This window comes from Nanorana parkeri, unplaced genomic scaffold, assembly GCF_000935625.1.
Source record: "Nanorana parkeri isolate BGI_ZX_2015 unplaced genomic scaffold, ASM93562v1 scaffold100, whole genome shotgun sequence".
NCBI classification, from domain to species: domain Eukaryota; kingdom Metazoa; phylum Chordata; class Amphibia; order Anura; family Dicroglossidae; genus Nanorana; species Nanorana parkeri.
In genome coordinates this window covers 264,838-291,503 of record NW_017306368.1, presented here as the reverse complement: position 1 = coordinate 291,503, position 26,666 = coordinate 264,838, and the positions used below count along the sequence as shown (strand labels likewise).

The following is a 26,666-nucleotide window of genomic DNA, read 5'->3' as shown; positions in this document are numbered from 1 at the left end:
CCAATCTCTGTCCCCGTCATCTTGGCCCCTGTATTTTACCTTCCTTGGAGGGGGCTGCATGGTCCCGCTGTCTGTCTGCAGCCTCCCTCTTCCTCTCTGAGAAAATGATTTATATAGCTGCCATAATAGAAACCAGCTCAAGCAGTAAGGTAGCAAGGGATCTTGAATGAACAATTAAAGAGAAAAAGACAAGCAAGAAAGGAGCGAAAGCGGGCAAACGAGCGCAGGCAAACTAGAGCAAGCCAGAGAGAGCGAGAGCGATATCGATCGAGAGAGAGCAAGCGAGCGAGAGAGCAAGCGATCATGAATGAACAGGAAGTTATGTAGATCACTTCCCATTAATTCATAATTGGGGACACAGTAAACATACTCTGACCTCAATTTTTTACAAACACTCAACGATCACTGACTGCTTGTACCAGCTCTCCGTCCTGACTGTTACAGGATGACGAGTGGGTGGTGCGGGGAGGAGTGCTTGATCTGCTCTGACAGCTGACTCCTCCTACCGCACCTCCGGCCCGGCATCCTGTGACAACCGTCTCCTCCCCCCACACCGCCACTCTACTGATCTGTCACAGGATGCCGAGCACGGCAGTGTGGGAGGAGAGTTTAGCCTCCTGTAACAGCACTGACAGCTGTCTCCTTCCCCCACAGTTCTCCTAATCTGTCAGAGGAGGCAGAGTGGTGCGGGAGGAGAGACGACAGCCACTCACATCGCTCTCCTCCCGCACCGCTCAGCCTCCTGTGACAGTTTCTCTTCTCCCCGCTGGACGCTGCACTGTGTCAGGGATGCACCGCTATTTTGGCCGAAAGATGGTACTTTCTGCATTTTGCCAAAAGTGCCATTTTTGGCCAATATGTTTTGGCGGATGAAATTTCTATGCATCCCTAAAGTAAACAGATCCTAAACATTTCAAGCCTTAAAATTGCATATGCCTGTGAAATGGCAAAAAACTATGGTACCCAAACCTGTCCAAAGGAGGCACTTCAAAAGCCTTTACTGCTTACCAATTTAGAGTTAACAGTAAATTATAGCCCTATAATTACTGCTTACTTCAATGTACACAAGGATACCCAAAATCTGTAGGGAAGTCACTGTTTACATAAACGTACTCGCTCTATACAAACACTTAAATTTGTGTTTGGGGGTCGCGGGTGCTTTTAATAAAATATATATTTTATAATTTACTTGAACACTTAACCATTAAACTTTATTGCTATCACAAGGGGAAACAAGCCCCTATGTGACAAAATTGACAGGTACTTTTTATGGAGATCTCAGAGGTCTATGAGACCCATAATGTGCTCCCTGCCCTCTGCTAGAGCAGATCAAGCACGATTATGATTACTTATACGGGTCCGAGAAGGCAACACCTTGAGGTCCAGGTATATCATATGGTGCTCAAGTAGTGATATATGGGTATGGAAAATTGGTCAGCAGCAAAACTGACTTACCTTTCTTTTGGGATACATGTCTTTTTGAAACGTCTTATGGTGACAGAAACCTCCTGGAGCAAGTCACATCCCCTGAGGTTATCGACTTTCCGTGAAGAAGGGCCGGCATCCATTTTTGCAGCAGCCTTATCCTTCAACAAAGAAAAAAAAAAGTTAAAATTTTCTTTTGTTATGGGCAAAAAAAAAATTTGAAATTGACAATACACATGCCCATACCTTGCCTGGAACAACCTTAGCCAGTAATGAGGCAAGAGAATGCCCTTTTACACTTTGTGGCTTTAATGAAGGTATCCGCACAACTGGCCTGGCTCCATTACACAGCTCCTCTGCTCCTCTATCATTTACAGTCTTCACATGGATTAAAAAAGAACGATATTTGCCACCAGCCATCCCTAAAACAAAAACAATTACATTTCATAGCCAGACAAAAAGCAGATCATTCACAGCCAGTCTCTGGGCAATCTCTCAATCCTTTATCTTTTTTCTCAATTGTAGCATAAAATGTATATAGCATTAGAACTTCAAAGAAAAAAAGCTTTCCTTGGAGGTTTTTTCTGTACTGTATTTGTTTTAGATAGAGATGGAAAGGGTTAGAATAGTGGTAGGCAACCTTTATTTGTCCCCAGTGAGCATATTATCCCACAGTTGCCATTCTCTTTGAAAAGGGAAATCTTGAGGTATATCAGCAGTAATAAAGCAGCAGTAGGTCATTGTCAGAAGTGATCTGTTGCTGCACAGTTACACGTTCATTTGTTTATTTTACCTTTTTAAACACTTTAGTCATTTACATTGTTAGCGATCAAAAACCTAGTGAAAAATTCACTGCCAACCAACTTGTACCCTCGCTAACCCAACTTGAGTTTAAGCTTGAGGTTATTCTACCAATTTCTTCACTTTGAGCTTTACCATTCCTCTATGTTACATAAAAGTCGAACTAATGGCAGTGCACAAAAGATTTCAATGTTGCATAAACTACAAGACAACTGAATGTTTACCATTTATTCCAAATAAATACCAAGGAAATAATGTATTCAAATCTGCTACAAATTATAGATAATTAATAATAACATCAAGGTAGACCTTCAGACCGATCTGCATGAGTTTCTGCACACGCAGTGCAGTGTGTTTTGCTGCGTTTTTGACGCATTCAGGGCCATTTTTGTAAAAAAAAGAAATGTTTTTTTAAAGTTTACAATGGGCTTTCAGTGCGTTTGCATGCACTCCAGAGCAGGTAAAATAGGGCTTGCTGCAGTTTTTTTTAACATGCTCTGGAACTACTTCTGTGTACATATACAGGTCTATTCACACTGAAGAGATTGGGGAAGGCAGGAGGAGTGAACAATCTAGGACAACATAGCTGAACTGGAAAGTGAGCAGAATTGGAGAATCTTTCCAGTTCAGTTATGTTGTCCTAGATTGTTCACTTCTCCTGCCTTCTCCAATCTCTTCCTCTTTATTGAAAGTTCCCATAAATACCTTAGAATTGTTTCAATGAACCTCTTCTGCATTCATTTAATTTCCATTATGCCTGACTATAAATCATTTTGCCTTTACAACAACTCCCTTTGTAACCACCCTTTCAGATGCACTACAAGTGTACGTGATCAGGTACACTCTGTCTTTACAATAGTCCTTCAGTCTCTCAGCTTATACTAGTCAGGGCCCAAACTTCATTGGTTGCTGCTCCCCCCTCCCAGCTTCACTCGAGTCCAGGCCCTATCTGCTGTACATGACTTAGAGGTCCAGGGCTCGGAGAAGCAGAAGCTGAGCCAAATAACAATTTAAGCTTTATAGCTGGACCACTGCCCTTTATACTGTGCGATGCACAGCAGGGCAATACATGCAGGGTGGGGGTCCTTACTCTAGTGCAGTACAGATCTCGGTATGTGGATGCTTATTGCTTGGTTTTGTTGATCTGCCGTGCAAAGTGCAGATTATGATAGCTGCGGAGTAACTAGAAGGGAATAATGTCACAACAATACAAAAACAGTATGATCAATATACTAGTGTCACTGTCCAAACTGTATAGTGCAGAAGGGGAAGGAGCAATTCATGTGTGGCAGGAATTTTTAACACTCCCTTTAATTACATGCACTGCAAAGGAGACATGAGATGTAGTTTAGCAATACACAGAAAGCTGACATATCAGGGTGAGGTTTAACTTACAAGCTTTGTTTAAGTGAAGCAGGAGAATATTTAACTTACCTTTGACAAGTTTAGGACTTGTTAATGTCAGCATGCCAGCATGACCTGAAAGATCAAGACCACTTGCTAGCCAAACAGGACCACACAAGATATCTTCTTTGTGCTCTTCTAAAAATGGACACAACCGTGGGCCTACGAAACAAAAGACCATATTTTAACCAGCTATTACTGACAGCATTAAAAAGCAGCATAGACTTTAAAATAAGCCTTTAAACAAGTAACAAAATGACAGACACATTACTAAAACCCTTTTTGATGAAGTGTGTTTTGCGCCTTTATTTCTTAATAAGCGCAAGTTTAATTTTCCCTACAAAAGGAGATCAGGCACATTGTTGTCTTCTGTTTCTCTCTGGCCATAGACAGAGCCAGCCACCAATCGCTTTACTGTTATTGTGGTTTGCAAAGACACAAGAAACAGTGGGCCCTACCGTACTCAACATGGCAAAACATAGCCAGTGTGCAGCCACAATTTGCATTAAAAAATATTTGATGCATGAACTATACTACCATACTAAGAATTTACAGTTGGGTTATGCTTAATTTAAAGAGAACATGATGAATGGCTGAAGTTTCCTATATTACCTAACATGAATGGAGGCAAATAGCTTCACACCTATTTTACACAAACAGAAGGGAGCATAATTTTACTAGAGATTGTTTTATTACAGTTGTCCTTGAATAAATAGCCAAATCAATAATTACATTATGAGCATCTACTTAAAAAGGAGAACTATGGGGTAAGTGTTATTCCCCATAGTTCTCCTAAGGGTCACGGGAGGACATAAACTAGCGTCCTCCCGTGACCCAAAGCTCAGTATATCGTGAGCTACAGACCGCCACAGCCGGGACGGATACCGACATTACTGCCTGTCTATCTGCTATCTAGTGGCAGAGCCAGCTGTACCCGCCCTCTCCCCCATTACGCCAGTCAGCGCTGGAGGATAGGAGCGGGAAGGGGGGGAATACCTGCAGAGAGCCCTGAGTGACAGTCATGGCTCTCTGCAGGGATAGATCGAGAAGTGAGCAAGCGGCGGTATTCGTTCACTTCCGATCTATTAAGACGACGTGTGACAGTTTCATTGTCACAGGTCGGCTCGAACTACGAGATTGAGTGAAAATCACTCGCCTCATAGTTCTCCATTAATGGAACATTTAGTGCAGAGAAACAAAATATATAAAAAAGGCACTTACTCTGAGAGTCCTCTACTTCCATGCCTTGCAAGTCCTCACTTAAATCTACCAGGGTTGGTCTTCCATTTCTCTGAACTTCCACACTGAAGGCAGGAGACAGAGGAAAGGAGATGGGTCTATCTACCGGAGTTTCTATAGGAAAAGCAAAAAAATTATCAGAAGTGACACTACATAGATGTTTGCTTTTGGGAGAAGACAAGCATATACAGCATGAAAAGCTGGACCAAAAAAAAGGTAGTCACCGCAAGAATTTGTTCTCATTAAAACATCAGCATGCCCACTAAGCAAACAGATTACATGACCTGGCTTTGTTTTCAGTTGCTACAAGGTAAGAGGGTAGGGTATCCCTAGCAAGCTCCGAGGTAAGAGGGTAGGGTATCCCTAGCAAGCTCCGAGGTAAGAGGGTAGGGTATCAATAGCAAGGTCTACTCAAAGTCTAGAACTGACTGAATGTACTAGCTAAGGACAAGGCCGCCAACTCCCCAAGCAACTAGCATCTATCCTTGCAGTTCTCCATTTTGCGCCTTGCAAAGCCCCTGGCTTTTGGTGCAAAACAAAACAGCCAAAAGAAGAGTGCCAATAAACCTCCAACTGAATGGGACGCACAGAAAACAATAGTTTTCTGTGTCCTTGTGGTGACCAGTGTTTTGGTAAAGCAAAACGCAGGTCATTGCAGTATGTGTGAACTATAGATCCAAGATTCTATAGACCAGTTTCAATCAGCTTTTAACAGCGTAGAAACACCTGCTAGTCATTCTTAGAGGGCTAGGAGCTAGCCAAGAGCCGCTCTTGTGAAGTGGTTTACCTACTGGGAGTCTATTAGCCACTTGCTGACCGGGGTGTTAACACCCCCTTCCTGCCCAGGCCATTTTTCAGTATTCAGCGCTGCAGTACATTGACTGACATTTATTCTGTCACGCAACGCTGTACTGAAATGAATTTTATACCCTTTTTTGGGGACACATAGAGCTTGCTTTTGGTGGTATTTAATCACCACTGAGGTTTTTATTTTTTACTATATAATGAAAAAAGTACCGAAAATTTAGAAAAAAAACCTGTTCTCCTTACGTTATGTTATAAAACATTAGCCAATTTTTTGGTAAAATATAAAAGACGGGGTCACTTCGGGTAAATAGACACCAAACATGTGAAGCTTTAAAATTGCGCGCACCCGCTAAATCGCAAAAAACTACAGTACTCAAAATTGACCATAGCCTATGCTTTAAAAGCTTTTACCACTCATCAGTTTAGTGTTATCAGTGATTGATGGCCCTAGAATTATTGCTCTCACTCAGGCAATATGTAACATGTGCGGCACAATGGCTGTAATCGTCGTTTTTGCACGTAGGCGGATTTGACGCATGTTTGCATGTGGGGGCGGGGGACTTTAATTTTTATTTTATTGCTTTGATATGTGATCTTTAATTTTATTTTGTAACAAATTTTTTTAAACCTTTTTTTTCTTTATTGCTATCACATAGGGAGCAAACAAGCTCCCTATGTGATAGCCAATTTGCAGCGACAGGTCCTCTTTATGGAGACATCAGGGGTCTTTAAGACCCCTAATGTCACCTTGGGACCCCCAGAGAAGCTGCTTCACCAGCTTCTCTCCAGTTTCTGTACCGGAGAGTGACACTGAATGCAGGCAGTGACGTAATGCACATCACTGCCTGCATTCCGAAGGAGAGCTGCTGTGCTGGTCCCGGGCTCGCACCAGGCACAGCGGAGCTCGGGAATGTCAGTAGCGGCTGCGACGGAGGAGGGCACATGGTGTTTACACCCCCTTCCTGGCCAGGCCACTTTTCAGTATTTAGCGCTACAGTAGTTTGACCGACATTTATTCCGTCATGCAACGCTGTACTGAAATTAATTTTATACCATTTTTTGGGGACAGATAGAGCTTTCTTTTGGTGGTATTTAATCACCACTGCGGAATTTATTTACTATATTAAAAAGGAAAAATTACTGAAAATTAAAAAAAAAAAAATTCCCATTATGTTAGGAAACCATTACCAAATTTTTTGGTAAAATATAAAAGGGGTCAAGTCGAGTAAATGGACAAACACGCCAAGCTTAAAATTTGCACGCAGCCGCGAAATCGCAAAAAAACAACTATCATACCCCCAAATTGACCATAGGCGACGCTTTAAAAGCTTTTACCGCTCATCAGTATAGCGTCATAAGTGATTGATGGCCCTAAAATTATTGCTCACTGCGATGTTCGCGGCGATATGTAACATGTGCAGCATAATGGGCGCAATCGTCGGTCTCGCACATGTTTGCATGCGTGTATGTATGAGTGGAATTTTTTTGTTTTTTTATTCTTTTTTATGTGTAACTTTAATTTGGGGGGGAGGGCGACTAATATTTTTTTTTCAATTTTTTTTTTTTCACTTAACTTTATTTCGATCACATAGGGGTCTAAGAAATTCCCCTATGTGATAGAAAAGAGATGCGACAGTTCGTCTTTATGGAGACATCAGGGGTCTGACCCCTAATGTCACCTAGGGACCCCCAGAGAAGCTGTTGAAGCAGAGATCTGCTTCATTAGCTTCTCTCCAGCGTCTGAAGCTGGAGAGTGACAGCAGAATGCGGAAGTGATGTAATATAGAGGGGACAGGAGGGAGATCGTGTACCGATATCCTTTTGATCCCCTGTGACAGCCCGGGCTCGCACCGGACACAACGGAGCACGGTATCAGCTGGACAGCGGAAAGCGGGTGGGGGTTAGGGGGGTCACACCGGCCGGCAACTTATACAAGCGATCCGCCGGGTCCATAGCCGACGGATCGCTTGTATGTTAACAGGCCTCGCTGCCTGTTTTTACATTGTGGGTCTTTCCAGCTTGCGCAAGTGGGCGTGGCTGAGCGGACATCTAAAGACGCCCGCTCAGATCTAGAGACATTTTTCTGGTTATTCGTTGAATAAAACTTGTATTAACCACCTCCCGGCCGGCTGTTGTAAAAAAAAAAACGGCCGGCAGGGAGGTAGTTAATAAAAGTTTATACAAAACTTGTATTAATAACCAGAAAAAGGTGAGTATGCTGCCCTGCAGAACGAATATTTAAAAATATCTTACTTGGGAAGCTTTTACAGAAAACTTGCTAAAAGATACAAATAATTCAGATACTATAAGGAGCTACAGAAAAATTTGATGCACAGCATTTTCAACTTTAAGGCTAGTACCTACACTTCCAAATATTTGGAATAACTACTGTAATAGGAGCAAATGCTATAAATTGTCACGCAAGCACAAAGTAAAAAAGGCTACGTACAGATTAATATACTAAGCAGTTTCATAAATGATCTTATCTTAGTGATGCTATAGGTTAAACAGATTGTATAAAAACAGGCAATGTAACAATTGTTACAGTAAATTGAAGATTTTGCACCTTTCACAGAAGAAAAAAAAATAAAAACAAAAAAACACTTGGTAGGGAATGGTGGTGCAATCTTACCATTAACTTTGACTAATCCTGGAGCTTTGTTTTTAAGTAACGTTACTTGAATTTGAGGAATGTTTGTAATATTAGAGTTCAATAAAAACTTAAAGTCCACGTGTCCCACCATGCAGGCTTTTGGTAAAACCAGTTCAAAGACGTGTTCATCCCAACTAGTGCTGGCGACAAAAAAAAAAAATTTAAAAAAACACATACACTTATAGTAAACACATTCTAAAAGGAAGAGCGTGGTGTCACAAATCTTTCAAAAGTGGTATCTACTATAAACATCCCTGTTCCAAGTGACCAATGAATGCTTTTTAAAAGTTTGTTTTGCTTGCTGAAAAAGTTCTACAACGCCAAAGCAAACCTTATGAGCCTGACCTGTGCCAGTAAATTAAATGATGGAACATTACACAGAATATTTTTTCTCTTTGGACAGAGTGGGTAAGGGTTAGAACCGCTATTGTGTTGACCAGCAAAACATTATATATTTTCTGAAAGCAGGGAAGCTGTAAAATTAAATAGTTGCAAATTGTGAAGTTGCATAACATTTGCACAATTGTTTGCCAAACTTAAACTTTCAGTAAAAATTACATTAAAATAATTTAAGTTACATAACCACCAAGTAATCTCCATTTTTTTTTTAAATATGAAAGAGAACGCCAAATGTTTCAGGTCTCAAAATTACTTGCACCTGTGAAACAGTGGCAAATGATTTTCAAATATACCAAATATGTGTTGCGAAATTAGTGTTAACATATATGCATATGTCCTAGGTGCATGTTTCTGCTACCCATAGAAGTGATGGGGCAACTTTTAAACCATCCTGATCCCTTCAACATTAAAGCCCAGTGCCTGATAATGCTTTAACAAGCTCACTTCAGCTACTGCATTCCTTTATCAGGTTTTTTTGCCATCTGTGTCCCTCTTTTTTTCCCTTCACGTTCAGTCTGTAAACACAACAGTAAGTAAGAGGAAAAATTTGACAACGGAGGAAAACCCCTTCTTAGAAAAAGGTCATCAGAACAAATGTTCCCTGTAGAAAATGTCCCCTCACCTCCCGTTTTGGTGATAAGTCAAAATTTTAGATTTCTCATCACATTCAGTTCCATTGACAATTGTTGTTAAGATACATACCGTGTTCATTTCCCTAAAGTAAACACAGACGTAATAGCCTGAAAAGAGTTCTAACTTTTACCACTCTATTCAAAACTTTTTTTTTTTTTTTAAAGTTGCCATTACAAAAAGTTTCCCAATTGTGGGGATTCATTTCACTTGTGGTAACTACGGGATACACTTCCTAAAGAGGGACACAAAATGCAAACTCCTGGCAAATGTTGCAATACACAGGTTTCAGGGACACAGGAAGTCATTACCTGTCATGTACTGTCAGCTATACTGACGCCTGCAGGAGGACTCAACACAAGCAAACAAAAAACTGTAGACCAGTCAAGGATAACCACTCCTACTAAAAACATGCCTCAGCTTTGAAGTACAGCAGAACCAAGATTATGATCAAAACACAGGAGATAGCACATGTGTCCCTCAGTGGACTCCAAGAGTACATAGAGTACACTCCTACTTAAAGTATCAAGACTTTGTAAGGAGTTGAACAGACCTACTACAACTTGGGAAGGAAGGATTAATCTTATTAAAATGTTTGTTCTTCCTCACATATTATATATGTTCCTAGCACTCCCTATTGCCTTCTTACCTAAAAAAAAAAACTACAGAGTATCCTTGACAATTTTATATGGAATGGCAAGAAACACAGAATATCAAGACAATGTCTTCACACACCCAAAGCCTATGCTGGTATGGAAGCACATGATATTGCTAAATACTATAAGGCAAACTTGCTGGATCAAGCGAAGTTCTGGTGTTCACCTCGCCCTGACAGACTATGGTCCCAAATTGAGTGATATCTTGCATAAAAACCTCGAGCTTTTATTATGCTCCTCCCTTCTCAACAGCCCCCCCCCCACTAAACATTTTCTAGACACAGTCACAGCAACACTACGGGTCTGGCACACCTTCGACACGCCGCCACACTCCTGCAGCAAATCCCTTCTTAAACACCTACCTCTGCTCACAATGGAGTATGTCTTAGACGACATGCACTTGTCAAATTGGGTGAGTTTGGGGCTTACCCATTTACATGCTCTATATACGGATGGTCATTTATTGTCATTTGATGAGTTGCGTAGCACATATACCCTTCCAGTTAGAGATTTCTACAACTACCATCGCATACGACATTTTTTGCAATCGATAGGTGTTATAGGGGGATCGCTCCTTAAGAGAGGCATACATTTTTTTCTGTGCTAGTTCTTCACCCGCAAAGGGAATCTCCTTTTATAATCTTCTAAGTGAGCCCATATCTCAAGATAAATTACCGTCTATGAAGTGGTGGGAGACTGAATTAAACTTTTCAATTTCCCCAGAACAATGGTACAAAGAGATCTCATGGCCTTTGTTGGCTCCTTAATACATATCTGGTGGTCTTGTGTCTCCATCAGATCCTTTTGGGATTCGATCTTCTCTATTATTTCCACAGTTACTCACCTTCCTTGCAATGGGTCCCCACAACTTGCTTTATTGGGGATTGGACTAAATGAATGGCCTATTAATTCTAGAACTGTAGTCTCACACATCCTTATAGCTGCTCGCCAGGCAATAGCGAGGGCATGGAAACAATCGGAACCTCCGTCACTCGGCGTGGTTGTACACATATTGAACACGCATGTCCACTTTGAATTTTTGTTTCCCAAAGCTAATATGAAACTCCGCACCTTCACCTTACAATGGGCCTGCTGGTTGGCAGACGCAAGATGCATGACTCAGGTATCATGACCCCAACTAATACTCCTAAAAGCAACAAAATACTGCTTCCTCAGTATGTTTATCACTTATTAGACTTCCATGATCATCACATACTTTCTTGAGACAGTAGAGAGAACACAACCTCCACCAACTATCCTGTCTCTTCTGGGCTACATATGGACTCTCTCCTATGGAGGTCTGTTTATATAAGACTTACTTTTTCAGTTATGTTACTTGCTTACTACCTGTTAATGCTGCAATATCACCACTTACTGTTGACTTTTCCCATACAGTTGTTTATTGGATGACCTGGAATACTGCTGTATAACAATATTGAATACTATTTTACTTTTATCTAAAGATATTATTTATGTATGTATAGCAGGATTTTGTTTTCTGTATGTATCTATGTTGTGTAATTTGTTTTGTTTATTATTTCTGTTCTATTAGCAAAATCTAATAAATTAATTGTAAAAAAAAAAAAAAAAAAAAAAAAAAAAAAAAAAAAAAAAAATTTTTTGAAAAAAAAAAAAAAAAAAAAAAAAAAAAGTACAAAAAAAAATGTGTTCTAGTAAAAATAGATTAGATTTTTAACTTTGTGCATGATAACTGCAACTCTGATATATTTTTCTTCTCTTTATGTCTCAATATAACCTCACATGCCCACTGTGCTACTTTTTCTTCAAGCCATTGTAAACCTGAATAACTTTCTTGCATTATGTGAGGCTGCACCTTTTCTTTATTGAATCGTGCATTATACAAAAAGACAATAAAAAATATATTTTAAAAAGACTAGGATTAATCTTTTACACAGCAGAACTGAAGAAAAGTACATCCTCTTTGGACACTGGTAAATAACCTAGGCATGTTGGTAGTAGGAAGGGTTATCCTGGGCTAGTCTTAAGTTTTTTTGTTTGCCAGAGTCCAATCCTCCTGTAGGACTGACGGTCCAATGGGACTAACCAATATGGTTCTTGGGGTAACGAGTTTAGGACCTTGCAGTTACAAGGTAGAAGCATATCAGAGAATCGCACCACCTGTTTTGGTAGCTTACGAATGGCAGTCCTGAATACCAAAATATCACCCATGTCTACAGGGAGGACGACAGGAGGGCAAGACAAAACAGGAGAAAATCAAGATAAGTGATGCAGTCTTCCATGAAAAAATACACTTTCCTGCCAGCCCCCAAGCCACCCTAAAAAGGATCTACAAAAAAAGCCTCACCTCAGTTCTGGCTTCAACACTTCCAGGAGACATGGGTGATGTTAATGTGCTTCACCACAGTCTCCTGGGATGGCACTCAAAATCCATGGAAAATGTGCCTACACACTGCAGGACTGCATTCTTTAGGGATGCAGAGTGTGCAGGACATAGCAATGACATCACCCACACCTACTATAAGCATCAGAAACTGGGGGAAAGGTGAACTATTTTAAGTGTTTTTGCAGCCAATTTGGTTTCTGCAGTGGGGGGCTTACAGGAAAGTGGATCTTCCATTTTTTTTTTAAGTTGCCATTACAAAGTTTCCCAATTGTGTACCGCTTTAAACATGGAGGAAGAGAAAATAGCACAGCTAGGGGGAACACAGCAGGACGCAACATGTGTACTAAGCAATCCAGTGGGGAGAGGAATATCAAAGAAGACTGTGTGAACCTATACTGTAGGAACAGGAGGGTATATGCCAGTTCCAAAGTGTGCCCTTTTGGGCAGAAAACCAAAAGGATATGGCATAAAAAGTGAGATTACAAAAAAGAAAAAACTGGGTAAGACTTTACAGCAAGTCAAAAGATGTACTTTTTGAAAATACAGATAATATACCAAATGACCCAAAACCATTACAGTTTCCCTTTAATGTGACATTTGATGTAATGTTCAGTTCAAAACAGAAATATAACAATGCAATACCTGTCATGCTGCAGTTTCCAAGTGCGTGTGTGTTGAGCAGCATCACCATGGTGCTGCTGATGTAAGTGCTGTGGATGGCGTCTCTGTTGCTGCTCCTGCTGGACTTCAACCCAACATGGTGGTACAGTTGCAGAAAACCTTGGAATTAAGGTCTCAAAGCGAGTTAGTTCTACTAAACATGTCAACATTTCCAACGAGAACGGCTGTTCCACTAGGAGATCTACACCTGACAGATAAAAGAACATGCTTATTTGCCAAGTATGGGAATAAACCTAAGTATTAAATATTTACCAAACAAAAGAGTGATAATTTTGCCCATCTAACAGTGAAATATAAAAAATGTATCAAATATAATATGGAGAAATAGAAACAAACCCCACACATATAGGGGACTCACAAATGTACACTACTACAGTGGATGCACACATTAGGTACCTCCACATGCTCAACAGAACCATTTTATAGCCCTTATTTTAGTTCAACTATAAGCTAAAGGGGTAGCACCAAGCACATTGTACCACACACTAGCTGCATTGTGCGGTATGTTCTGCTAAATACACAGTATTGTGCTTTTAACGCAACGCTATAGTGTAAATAGTTGGTTCTCAACTGGTGGGTCGCGACCCCGTGTTCAGTGGGTCCCCGTGCGCCTTACATTTTTGTAGGCGAGAAGCTCCTCAGCCTGCCCCTAGCGCAGCAGTGCCAGTTCTTTTGCCAAGCAGCCATTCAAAATATGCTGCCCAATGCCAAGTGTCAGCTTGAGGTGGGGTGGGCTCCATCCATATGTGCATTGCTTACAGCTCCCTCGCATGTCCTGTAGAGGTGCATGGACCGGTGTGATGTCATATTCTGGCTCTCGGCACCTCTACAGGGTGTGCAAGGGAGATGTACAAGCACTGCACATATGGATGAAGCTCCATCACAATACAGCAAGCCCACACCGGACGAGAGAGAGAGTGAGAGTGAGTGAGTATGCCTACCACATGTTGTGTGACAAGTGCATTGCCATTCATTTGAATGGCACCCCAAATGCACCTCCCACCCAGTTCTATTGCCCATATTGGAACGTGCAGTACCGCAATGTCGTGCAATCCATTCCAGTGCAACTTGGGTCACGACTTAATGACAGAGGACAAATGTGGGTCCTGAGGTTACACATTTTGACAACCATTGATGTAAATAGACCCTTAGGTTGTTGCATTACAGTGTGTTGCCTTCCAGTGAAAAAGAGTAGTGTAAACGCTAGTAATGTCTAGGAATTTTTTTTTAGTTTTGAGCAGAGTTGATAAAGGATAAAATCTGTCAGGATTTGATTGTTGCCTGTGTCTCGCACTGAAAAGTGAGTAGGTAACCATACTGCATGCATACCTCATAGGGCATGATATGCAAGGGTGTATGGACAACAGTGGTATCACAGGTCACGTTTGGGAGATTACCAATCACTTCCTGTTAATACTGCATGAAAACACTTTTCACCACATGGGGAAGGTCTAGAAAATGTGTCGTCAGGTTATTAATTATTGTTGTTGGTGTCTTTCTGTCCCAGTGATAATTGCTACCCTTAATTAGGGCAAATGCCCTTCCAATGATTGTAATGCTTTTGGCCAGCTTCAGGTCTATAAAAGTATTTATCAAACCTCTAAATGACCACATGAACAGGTCAAGCTACAGAAGTGCAGACTCATACTTAGCAAGAGGTACTACAATGTGTGGCCAGGAATGACCGGCTAAGGAAGTGTTTGTTACCTGTGATTCCAGGACTGGATGGGTTTGAGACTGGCTTGATGCCTTCTGCTAACTGCTCCACACCCTTTGTAAGTGAATTTTCAACAAGGATGTCAGTTTCATCAAGATCATCACAAGTTCCTCCAATCTGAAGAAAATGAAGTTCTCCACCTTAAGTAAAAAGATAAGACAATCACCAAAAAGGAAGGGAAAATGTTTTACCAAAGCAGAATTTTGTGCACTCTGAAATTGTATGTTAAAAACTGCACACTTGCAAAACTATGCATTTTGTAGCTTGTCCAGGTCACCCAGCTGCTGTGCGGGCACACAGAGGATGTGGCTCCTGAATAGCCCCAGTGATCATAGGCTTTCCACACCTCCCTGATAGTATGTCATTATGCATCTACATGTACTTTAAGTGCAGAAACCCACACTGCACAATGTGGCCCATCCCAGTCCTGTACTGTGTTGTGCCCCCCTTCATATTTGTTGAAAGTTTACACATTGAAGTCCCATGGCTTTTATTTCTCCCTTAATCCCTGAAGTACCAGAAGGTTTTTTTCCCCCATTTTGAAGAGGTCTTGGATCCAACACCATATACCATTTAGGGTTTGCAGCCAACCCTAGCGTGATAGAGATATATACATATACACACACTTTTTTTTTTTTTTTTATTAATTAAGCACAGATAGGGCTTCAAGTTATTAAGTTTGTACACATATATTTTTATTTCCTAGGTTTTTGGGGAAGATTTAGTAAAAACCTTGGAAGAAAAATGTTTGTATTTAATACCATAAGTAAAATCTATTTCTTGGAGTCTATTGAGGAACACTGGAACTTAGAGACTGTCGGGTAACACTGCCACCTATAGCAAGATCGGACACTGGCAAACAAGTTGTGGGCCAGCCCAGTATTACCTCTGGTGCTCCCAGTATTCCTCAGGTTTGTGACAAAGGAGTACCAAGCACAAAATCGTAGGCAGATTGGTGGGATCCGTCTCTGACAATGGACTCCAAGAAAGGGATTTTTTTTTCACATCCATTGGGGGACACAGGAGATCAGAGACTGCCTGGACATCCAAAAGCAGTCCAACTAAGAGGCGGTCAACAGCAACAAAACACAAACAGGTCTATAAAAATAGAACTGGTGATTGCCTGAAGCTCAAAGAGCTACCTGAAGAACCTTGCCTCCAAAGCAGACATCAGATAAAGCCTGAACATCCTGCCGGTAGAACATGTGAACAGAAGACCAGTTGGCAGCCTTACAAATCTGGGAAACAGTTGCCTGATGCCAAAAAGCAAAGAAATGCTATCTACTAGAGTGCACCTTGACAAGGGTGGAATCTGATCCTTGATACTATAGGCTTGGATTATAGTCTGAGTCACCAAAAAAATGGTGGAATGAGCAGCAGGCTCCCCCTAATGGGGACCAGCAAAAATAACAGATTTCCAATAGGCAGTGTCTGCCAGGTAAAACTACATCCAGACAATGAAGGGAGATCTCCATTTGATGGACTGGAGATGGACAAAGGAGCAGAAGAATTATGTCCTGGATGAGGTGAAAAAGCAAAAAAAAAATCAGGTAGCCCCACTGCAAGGGTTAGGTGCTCAATTTTGGCAAAAATAACAGTTATACTCGCCCCAATCCACTATGTCCCCGAGTGTCCTCATGTCATATACAGGGTTTATAAAATGTCAGGGACCTTAGACCGCTGCAGGAGACAGAGAGAGGTTCCAGGGACCCATCTAAGAGCAATCCAGCTCAGAGGATCGGGTGATTATAACCATTTCTGACCCTAGGTAGCCCCACTGCAAGGGTTAATAGTTTTTTTAGCCATAGTTCTGCTTTAACACTTTGTTCCTGTGTAAAATCAGAAAGGGCTCTTTACAGTATGTAGTAGATCCCATCGCAATCCTGACGGTATAAAGCCCAAACGAAAACTGGAGGTGCCGAAATTGAAATCGAATGCCTCCACAGCTCAAAATACTGTTTGCCTGAAGGGACTGCGTCGCTTTGTGTATGTGACATCATGTTCAGTCAATAAAGGAGATTGACTGCTATCTACAAACGGAGTTCGAGTGACTTTATGGTATTTTGCAGGGCTCTTTACAAGACACACCCACTAGCTCAAAGACTTATCTAGCAGAGGTAATGACAGCTAGAAACACAACCTTGTGAAAGAGGACAGGACAATATCCCTCATTGGGTTCAAACCGCAGCTTTTGGAGTAAATTCAGAGCCTACAGAGTTTTTGGGAAACACCAGGGAGACACCTTGTACAATGGTTTTAGTCAAAGAAAGGGAAACCAGCGGTCTCCACTGTATAACAAGACTGCATGCAACGAAATCAGAGCTTTGATGGCACTAAGAGCCAAATTGCAAGGCCTTATTACAAAAAGTTTAGGATTAGTCCCATGGAGAATTTCCAGGGATTAAAGTACCTTGCCTCATATCTAGTGAAGTATGCCTTCCTTGTGCAAAGTAGACTTCCTAGCCTTTAACATTGTAGGGAATCAACTATTCAGAGACGCTTCTGTTCTTCAAAACCTGGGCTTCAACAGCCATGCTGTAAAAACCAGTATCCATGAAGTAGGGTGGTAAATCGGTCTTTAAGACAGAAGATCCACAATATCTGTATGTACACAGCAGACCATGTTGGAAGGTGACATTCTGCACAATCAGAATGTTGATCGGTAGATGAGATTCCTCCAGTGTCCAAGTTCCCAGCACCTATAAAGCACCCAGGACTCCTCTTCAAAAAAGGAGGCTACTATCAGACCCAAAACTGATGCTGAAGCAAAGTGTCCGGACGACTTCTAGACTGAAGAGCAAATTTTAGCAGCAGAGACTTTGATGTGTTTTTTGCTCTGGCTTGAGCAGTGTCTAGGACTAGGTCCAGATATTTGAGCAATGACTTAATTCCAGCACTAATGTCTGAAGTTTCAGGGACCAGCAAAAACTCTGCAAGGACAGTCCTGACTATGTTGCCCTCCAGAACCTGCGCCAACTTTGCCCCAAAAGAAGGTCAACCAGATAATGCACAATGGAGATGCCCTAGGAGTGCAGAAAGGCTAGCACAGGTAAAGCGTAAAGTTGTGCATTAGTGTACAGTTTATTTATGCCCATGGATTAAACAGCACAAGTAAGATTTAACTCTGGAGTGCAGCCCCCCCTTTTTTACACTTGGCTTAAGTGCCCGTCAGGCTGCGGCATGCCCTTGGCCGTTACACGACAAAATCAGATGAGATCCTTGGATTTTGGAGGTTGATGTGAGCGGAATACTCATGGTGCAGAAGATAGTTTGTGACCCTGCCATCTGGCCTGAAGGAGAATTATGAGGCGAGTGATTTTTCACTCAGCCTCATAATCTGAGACGACCTGTGACAATGAAACTGTCACAGGTCGGCTCAGTAGATGGGGAAGTGAGCAAACACATACAGTCGCTCGCTCACTTCTCGATCCATCCATGCAGAGAGCCGTGACTGTCACTCACGGCTCCCTGCAGGAATTCCCCCCCACCCCGCTCCGTTCCTCCAGCGCTGACTGGCGGAACGGACGGGGGAGGGGGCGGGCACAGCTGGCTCTGCCTCTGGATAGACTGAGCCAGCTGTCAAACCCGCAGCTGGGTGGATCTCGACAGCAATGTTGGGATCCGTTCCGGCTGCAGCATCTCAGTATACCACGAGCTGTAGCTCGCGGTATACTGAGCTTTGGGCTACGGGAGAACGCTAGCTTGTGTTCTCCCATGACCCTTAGGAGAACTATGGGGAAAAGCCCTGACCCCATAGTTCTCCTTTAAGTGCCGGAGAACCACATTAAAGTGAAGGAATCGTCTGACTAAAGAAGAGAGGCTGTAAGAGACCTGATGGATTCCATGAGGGAATTCCTGGACCACAATGAACACATTTAGGGACCTGGGGTGGGTGAAATGCCCTCTCTTTGGGATTTGGAAACTGAACAAGTTTGAGTAAAACCAAAAACATTTTACTACAGGGAGAGCTACTAATATGCGTGATGACATAAATTAGAAGAAACAAATCTGAGTAGGGACAGGGAGAAAAGTTCTAGCTTGCAGCCTCTGGAAACCATCTCCCACACCCAAGCATTTGAGATATTGGCTGACCAAATATCCACAAAGGCCAACAGTCTAGGGTTTAGGAGAATTGGAACAGAGGCCAGGTCCATCATCCCGATTTGTGAATACAGCCAGCAGACCAGCGCCAGAGAAGACAAACAACGCAAACACATATAATGCAGACAACAGGGGTCCGGTATCCAGCGAAGCATCACACATACAGGAGACAGAGGATCAAGCGAGCAGCTGCTTTCCAAAAAACAGAAGACATATTTTCACCTTCCAGACCCTGGCACAAAGCTTCGCCAACTCGGCGAGTGTCAGACACCAAGGCCGCTCCAGCGATGATATACATAGATCCAAACCTGGAGTTCACTCCCATGTCCATTGTTTCCCCAAAAGAGGGAGTCAGGGAGTCCATAAGCAAAGCCTTGCGCAGGACTGGTACACAACTGACTGGGGGAGATGTCTGCTGCTTTAGGGGACCCTACCTAAAAAGGTAGCAAAACGAAACACACCAAGGACATACTCACGAGGGACACTACCCTTCCCTATGTGGGATTGATAAGACAATGTAAACAAGTGGCATGACCCGTGTGCACCAAAGGAACATGAGGATCTGACGAAGCATCCACAGAATACTCAGACGCAAAGCCCCATAAAAGGTAAAGACCATTCCTTCACCAGCGGAGGAAACCTATCGTCACTGCCCGAGTAGCAGAGCCCAGCACACCCATGTCAGGAGAAACTCAAACCACCTAGATGGGCGCCGCCGACCCCCATTTCAGGACAAGGCTATACTATGCGGGAGCAGCCCTACCGAAATGGAGGCGAACACCTCCACAGCAACAGACGGTCCCGGGACCCCAGAGACCCCCAAGCAGACCCTGAAAACAAAGAAGAGTGAAGGTGTACGATTTGCAATGTGTGCAGGTCATGCTGGGACATGTAGCCATCAGTGTAAAATACACTGTATGTACATGGTATGCTGGGACTTGTAGTCCTCTAGTCTATATTATGCAGTACGCACAGGACATGCTGGGACTTGTAATACCCTAGTGTATAATATGCAATACGTAAAGGGCATGCAGAGACCTTTAGTCCTCTAGTGTATAAAATGCAACACGCACTGGTCATGCTGGGACTTGTAGCCCTCTCGTGTACAATACGCAGTAAATACAGGGCATGCAGAGAGAGATGTAGTCCTCTAGTGTATAATGCACAGTGCTTGCAGGGCATGCGGACACTTGTAGTCCTGTAGTGTATAATACACAAGACGCACTGGTCATGCTGGGACTAGTAGCCCTCCAGTGTGCAATATGCTGTAATTACAGGGCATGCTGGAACTTGTAGTCATCTAGAGTATAAAAAGCAGTATGTACAGTGCATGCTGGGACTTGTACTGCTCTAGTGCACAGGACATGCCAGGCCTTTTAGTCCTCTAGTGCATATTACGCAGTACGCACATGTCATGCTAACCCTAGTGCATAATATACAGTATGTACAGGGCATGCTGGGACTCGTAGTCTTCCAGTGTAGAATAAGTAGTAAACACAGGACATGTTGAGACCTGTAGTCCACTGAAGCTCCAAGCATAGTGTATGCAGGGAATCCCAGAAAGGAGGAGCAGACAATGCATTCTGAGGTTACATCCAACCCCCCAAGCGCCACCCACAAGTGACCATCAGTCCAGGGGTGTGGAATTCCTATCGCCCGACGCCCGGGACATGCAGTTTCGGGCGAGTAGTTTTTATTTACATTTAGCCCTGCTCTGGACAAGCAGACCTAAAATTTACATTGTGGAGCCGCAGCTCGTTTTTATACAGGTGATCTGATCAGATGACTTGTACGAAAGGAGCAGCCGCAATCGTGTCCGACTGTGATCAAAAACCCTCCATAAAGCGCTGCAGCAAAAGGCCACGTAAGAATGATCTACTGCTGGGTGCAATCAGCCAGCAACAGATCACTATAGCAGTGATCTATTGCAGCAGGGAGACGCTGTGCAGAGCTGCAACAGTTCTGCACAAACTTTCATACTGAGAAGTGCCGTGACATCCAATCGTTTCTAATTGAAACACTATGCGGAAGCATTATTCTTATAGTGGTTTGCTTCTATGGAGGACGGAGTAGCAAGGCTGGAAGCCCAGGAGCCGATAGTTTCAGCTCCTGGACATTGTGTTGGATGTCTTGTCACTGGCAGCCAGCAGTTTCAGCCTGCACTCACACTCAACCCATTTTAAAAAACAGCGCAGAGAAAAATAAACGGAAAAAAAATTAAAAATAGAAGGATTTCTTTATAAAGCAACCAACTATACAGCACAATAATTTGGCAGCCACAGTTCTGGATGTTCTAAAAGGTCCATTGCATGGCTTGCCTAAATAACCCTATCCTGTCAGAAAGCTATAGATTAACATTGCCTTGAAAGATGCTCAGTACTGAGAAAATATTAATTGACAACCCTACTTTGACAACTAGAAACAGTCAGATCCGGCTGTCACGTATCGAAAACAAAAATCAGAGTGCTTCTTTACCATGAGATCACTAGGACATGCAGCCTGGAAGTTTATCCACAAATAAAACAGGACAAAAAGACAGAGGAAACAGTGTACTAAATAAAAGCTGTATAAGTCCGTAAAATAAATGCAATTAAATGATGTAATTCAACTGTGTATTTAGCACCTGGAGTTCCACAATTCACACAACATGCAATATCATCACAAAGCTGTGTTCCTTACCTTTAGTACAGGCACACAGTCTATCTGTGCCTGAACAGTACACAACTGAAACAAAAGGATCCACTTCATCTGTGCCTTCCTTCTTTGGTGGATCCACCCTAGCCATGACCTCAAAGGTAGACAGATCTAGGATTTTTACAAAGCCACTTTGTGTAGTTACTACTAAATGTCCCAAGCTTGGCAAGTCAGGTTTTTTCTCTTTACTACTGAGAGTTTTAGGAGTCAAAGGGGCATCTTCTGAGGATTCCTCACACTCATCCTCTCCATTATCTAAAATATCAGGCTGTAATAAAATAAGTGAGGTAAGTGCATCCTGAGGGTCTTTAATATGCAAGATCTTTACTGGTTGTTCCTCCAAGGTCACTATCCTGGTAGTATAATTCATTTTGTAAATCAACAAGTATCCACCACTAACACTTCTCTGGTCTGGCTGAATTATTAAAGTATCATGAACATCTGCCGAGGACTCACAGGGAATAACATTAATACTTGTTCCATTCACAGCTCCAAGGCTGTGGTCAGCTTCTCCTTTCCTTCGGTTGCAAAGAGCGGAGTTTAATTTGTTTAAATTATTCAAGGCCTCAACTTGATTTATTGCACTCAAGGACTCTGCAGGACATTTCTGTAAACCTACTAAAAGATGGACACCGTCAGCACAAGGAATAATGGAATCTACACAAAGATTTTCCTCCTCAGCAAATTTAGGTAAACGCATGCATTGTACAAGCGCTCCAGGCTTGGGAACCATAGAAGTCCATTTATCTGTGTCAGGGGATGTCAGATTGGCAGTGGCCTCAGCAAACTGCTGTATATAGGTGACAGGTGGGTCCTGAAGAAGCAACTGCTCCTGGTTATCCAGCTCCATCTCAATGATCTGGGGAACAGTAAATCCATCATCATGTAAACTTTTGCTCATAATATTGTTCATTTGAGAAAAGAGTTTCCCTGCTTTTTCATCAGCCTCTTTAATGCTGTATAGCAACAACACAGGTAGAGTCCTTTTTACCATAGGAGAATTAATAGCAGAGTTCGTGCCAGATTCATTGTCAGTGGAACCTTGCTCTGAGGAGCTCTCGCCTGGAGTCCTGTTTAAAGCATCAAGTGACCTGCGAGAATTGCTACTAGTGGGGGAGGAAGCTGGGGACTTATACGTTAATAAACCTCCAGTCAGTAAGCAGGGAAAAGGAATGTTGTGCTGTTCCAAATGCTTCTCCTTGGTCTTTTCACTTTTACAGCTCATTAAGGAAGGATTTGCCCCAAGTTCTTCCAAGTCCTTTACAGTATCTTCAAGAACATTAGCAACAATTTCCCACTGTAACTTCTCTGGCTGTTGGAGTATGCCAAGAGCTGTGATGTCCAGGCCCATCTCCAGAGTTTCCTTGTGAGATGGGTGCCCTGCGCAAGAAAAGAAAAAAATATTAAGCTTTGTAAGAATCTGCTGAATGCCAGAAAGATGAAAATAGCAGCTGAACAGATCTACTCACCATCGTGCTCAGTATGCATTCTGCAACAAGTGATTGTGCAGTGGCTATTTTAAACTGCATGCTGTGCATCCATTCAGTTCCAAACACTTACAAGTAGATATTTAAGTCTAAGTACACCTAAATTCGAGACAGTTCCTCCATTTCGTATTTGTATTAAAGATTTCATTTTTTTAGCCAGTAAAAAAATGCATTAAATTGTTCTGACACAGAGATGTCCAAACAAGGGGGAGTCCACTATTTTTCCTTAAAGAACTATGAGGTGAGTGAAAATCACTCACCCTCATAGTTTGAGCCAACATGTGACAATGGAACTGTTACACATCAGCTCAATAGAACGGGAAGTGAGCGAACACATACCGTCGCTCGCTCACTTCTCGATCATCTCCCTGCAGAGAGCTGTCAGTCACCTCTCCCCTCAGGGATTCCACCTTCCCTCCACCCCACTCTGATCCACCAGCGCTCACTGGAGGAATTGACAGGGGAAGGGGCGGGCACAGCTGGCTCTGCCTGTAGATAGGCAGAGCCAGCTGTCATTTACGCAGCTGGGTGGATCTCGACAGCATTGTCAGGATCCGTCGCAGCTGTGCGGCGGTCTCAGTATACTGCAAGCTGTAGCTTTGGGTCACGGGAGGATGCTAGTATATGTCCTCCCGTGACCCTTAAAGAGAACTATGGGGAAAAACACTTACCACATAGTTCTTTTAAAGATGCTTTTTTTTTTTTATAAACCCAACACAAGCTATTATCAGGATAAACCATACCTGTTACAGAATCAGACCTTGACCGCTCTTCACTATCAGAATCATCCAGCAAGTCATCACTGCAAATGGAAAACAAAAATTATTAAATCAATATCAACAGAAATGTCATTCATGGATAGCGCCTGTTAAATAAATAGTACTATCCAGAGGCGTAATCTACAGGAGATGAAAAAAACTTTGCTAGTGCCCAACTTCCTAGGCATAAATGGTACAGATCTCTTATGAGCAAAAAGACAAAAATTGTCTTCAAGCAATCCGGTACTGAAACATATGAAGGCTGGCATTAGGGCCTTCTAAAAGTGGTAGTGGAGTGGCTCACTCTGGCATCAATTTTTTTTGAGTAGCAAATATGCAGCCAATGAAGTCAAAATTCCTCATCTGTGCAGATGTTCTCTGTAGATGATAATCAAAGGCAGAGGTTTAGCATGACAGACAGCTATCCAAGTAACCAGAAACACTAATTTGTATCCGAGTGCTCCCTTGCTGCCAGAGGTCAAGCTTTGGGTGTTGTGTGTTTCAGGGCCGGTTTGAACAATCTCCTGTGCGTTTCGGCACGGTTAGTGGCTGGAAAGCACTGGATCGCACAGTGAAAGCCTCCCTGCATTCTGAGGTGGGAGGGGGCATGGCAGTGCCATTCTGGAGATGTTGTGAACCGGCCCCCAGCACAGACACGGCTTTTAGATAATTAATGGTTATACTGATAGAGCCCCATCAAAGGGATAAGGGTCCTAGGGTGACGGGCTTACATAAGCCTCAATGTTTCATTTTGCCAATGTGATACCTCCTCTGGCACACTTTCACTTCATTTGAGACTCTGAAGCAAATAAAGCCTCGTTAATCAAATGAATGGTAAAAAAATATATAAGTGCCAGAAGAACCCCATCACATGACCTGTCTAAGGGCATTGGCTAATGCCCTTTAAGGACAAGTTATCGCATTCTCCCATCTGGATTTTCTGCAGTGTTAGGCAGGGAATATACTACAGGACAATGGAGGCTCCATAATGTATTGAGTATTTTTAATGATGTCCTGCAGGGAGGGGAAGTACGTGTATCTGTAAACACAAGCCCAGGGGGGTCACAATTTCCTTACAAATTAATGTTTTAAAACATATTTGTCCATGTAGGTTACAACCAGATTTTCACTTTGTTTTTTCAGTTCAGAAAGGGAGAAGCAGAAGTTTGCCATTTTATTGGCCAAAGTTATTTTTTTACTTTCATTCATGTGGCCCACTGGGTACAGTCTTACCTGTCACCTTCTAATTTTGGGATATCAGAACAGCTAGATGAACCTTCTAACCATGCCAGTGTCGGCCTTGCAGGTTCCACCGTGGTACTGGAATCTCCGGCGAGAACCAAGAGCTGAACGATAACCGGGTCATATGGGTTTACCTCAAATTTTAAGTGCACCTAGAAATAATTTGTAAGATGTTATACAAGAAAATAGAACTTTGTTACTTACAGAACATAGGAAATAAAAAAAAAAAGACCGATACCTTCATGAGTTTAGAGACATCCCAGACACAAACTTTGCCTCTTTTGGTTGCCGCAGCTAGAAAGTGAGGACAATTCCCCACCCCAAAACATGTTATTCGATCTGTGCCATCTGTGCAGGGAAAATGTGCAGGACATGTGGCAAGGGTGACGGAGAGGGGTACATTCTGAGTGTGTTCACCCTTTACAAACGGACAATTTGGAGAATGCCTCTCATGTTCTGACCTGTGAAGAAGAAGAAGAAACTTTGTCTTTGGAAAAGGACAACACCACAGGAGAAACAGTTGTGAGGTGAATACAAATGGAGCGAGTCTGGTTATAATGGACAACTGTCCCCATAATGAGGGGAAAAGTACATGAATGTACAGAGGTGTCCAACGAAAAACTGTCATGAGAGAAAAACGGAGCTGCCATTAATGACAAGAAAATGCTAGATGCCAAAGTCTGGCTACAGTCACTTACTGAGGCCAAGTATTCAGGAATTTATATTTCACTTGCTGCATACTTCTTCCAGCTCACTATATTGAAGCCAGAGAGTGTTAGGGGCCAATAGCATTTTCCTAAGGAGGTCAGCAACAGCAGCTTCCATATTATAACAGATCATAGTAATTACTCCAAAATGACAAAGAAAAGACAGTATCCAGGATTAGGGTTCTCCCATCTGCAAAAAGCTGAGGACACCCTGCTTGTTTTTAAGGAGCCAGGAAAGATTGACAGCAGGGCCACCTGTGGAGTCTCCAATCAGCTCACTCCAGTCATAATCCAAAAATGGACTGTTAGTAGGGGCTAATACCACGGCAAGACTACCAAATACGTATATAGCATTAAACCTTCCCCCCTCTCACACCTCCACCAGCGGTCAGACTGATGGAAACACTCTGAAGGATGGCAGGGCATCTATAACATCTGGTTAGGATCTTATAATTTCTCTCCTGTATTTGACTAGCTATAATCATCTTAAAATGTTCAAAGACTTCTCCCAGTCAAAGTCTGAAATGAGGTGACCCAACTCCCTATCCCTGGTGTAGAAAGGGCGGTTTGGGAAGGCATTCGCGAAGAGAATGGAGTAAAGCTGTGATATAGCACGCGTACACTATGAACTGTTCTAGAGGTGCACCGAAATGGAAATTTTTAAACCGAAAAGAAAAAATTTTCATACCAAAAATGTTTTTTATTTACATTTTTTTAATTTTTTTATTTATAAACTTTAATTTTTTTTATATTTGTATTTATTAATTCATTTTTTATTACATATTTTTTATTTTTTATATTACTTTTAGGGCTTTGGGGAAATATTAGAGGTCTAAACAGACTCCTGATATTTCCCTTTTAAAATAGAAAAAGAGGACTCCGTGTTCTCAATCTCTCTTT

General features: G+C 42.3%; 1 protein-coding gene across 1 annotated transcript in view; it reads right to left on the bottom strand.

The window, feature by feature from the left end:
* Nucleotides 1-26,666, bottom strand: part of BIRC6 (baculoviral IAP repeat containing 6) — a 258,916-nt gene that overhangs the window by 190,699 nt on the left and 41,551 nt on the right. The window contains exons 9-19 of the mRNA XM_018552891.1: nucleotides 25,298-25,520; nucleotides 25,051-25,211; nucleotides 23,803-23,861; nucleotides 21,558-22,952; nucleotides 14,768-14,917; nucleotides 13,022-13,247; nucleotides 8,309-8,469; nucleotides 4,852-4,983; nucleotides 3,661-3,792; nucleotides 1,672-1,847; nucleotides 1,456-1,586 (exon numbers count right to left, since the gene is read on the bottom strand). Of these exons, the coding sequence (XP_018408393.1) occupies nucleotides 1,456-1,586; nucleotides 1,672-1,847; nucleotides 3,661-3,792; nucleotides 4,852-4,983; nucleotides 8,309-8,469; nucleotides 13,022-13,247; nucleotides 14,768-14,917; nucleotides 21,558-22,952; nucleotides 23,803-23,861; nucleotides 25,051-25,211; nucleotides 25,298-25,520 (2,946 nt within the window). The remainder of the gene's footprint in view (nucleotides 1-1,455; nucleotides 1,587-1,671; nucleotides 1,848-3,660; nucleotides 3,793-4,851; nucleotides 4,984-8,308; nucleotides 8,470-13,021; nucleotides 13,248-14,767; nucleotides 14,918-21,557; nucleotides 22,953-23,802; nucleotides 23,862-25,050; nucleotides 25,212-25,297; nucleotides 25,521-26,666) is intronic.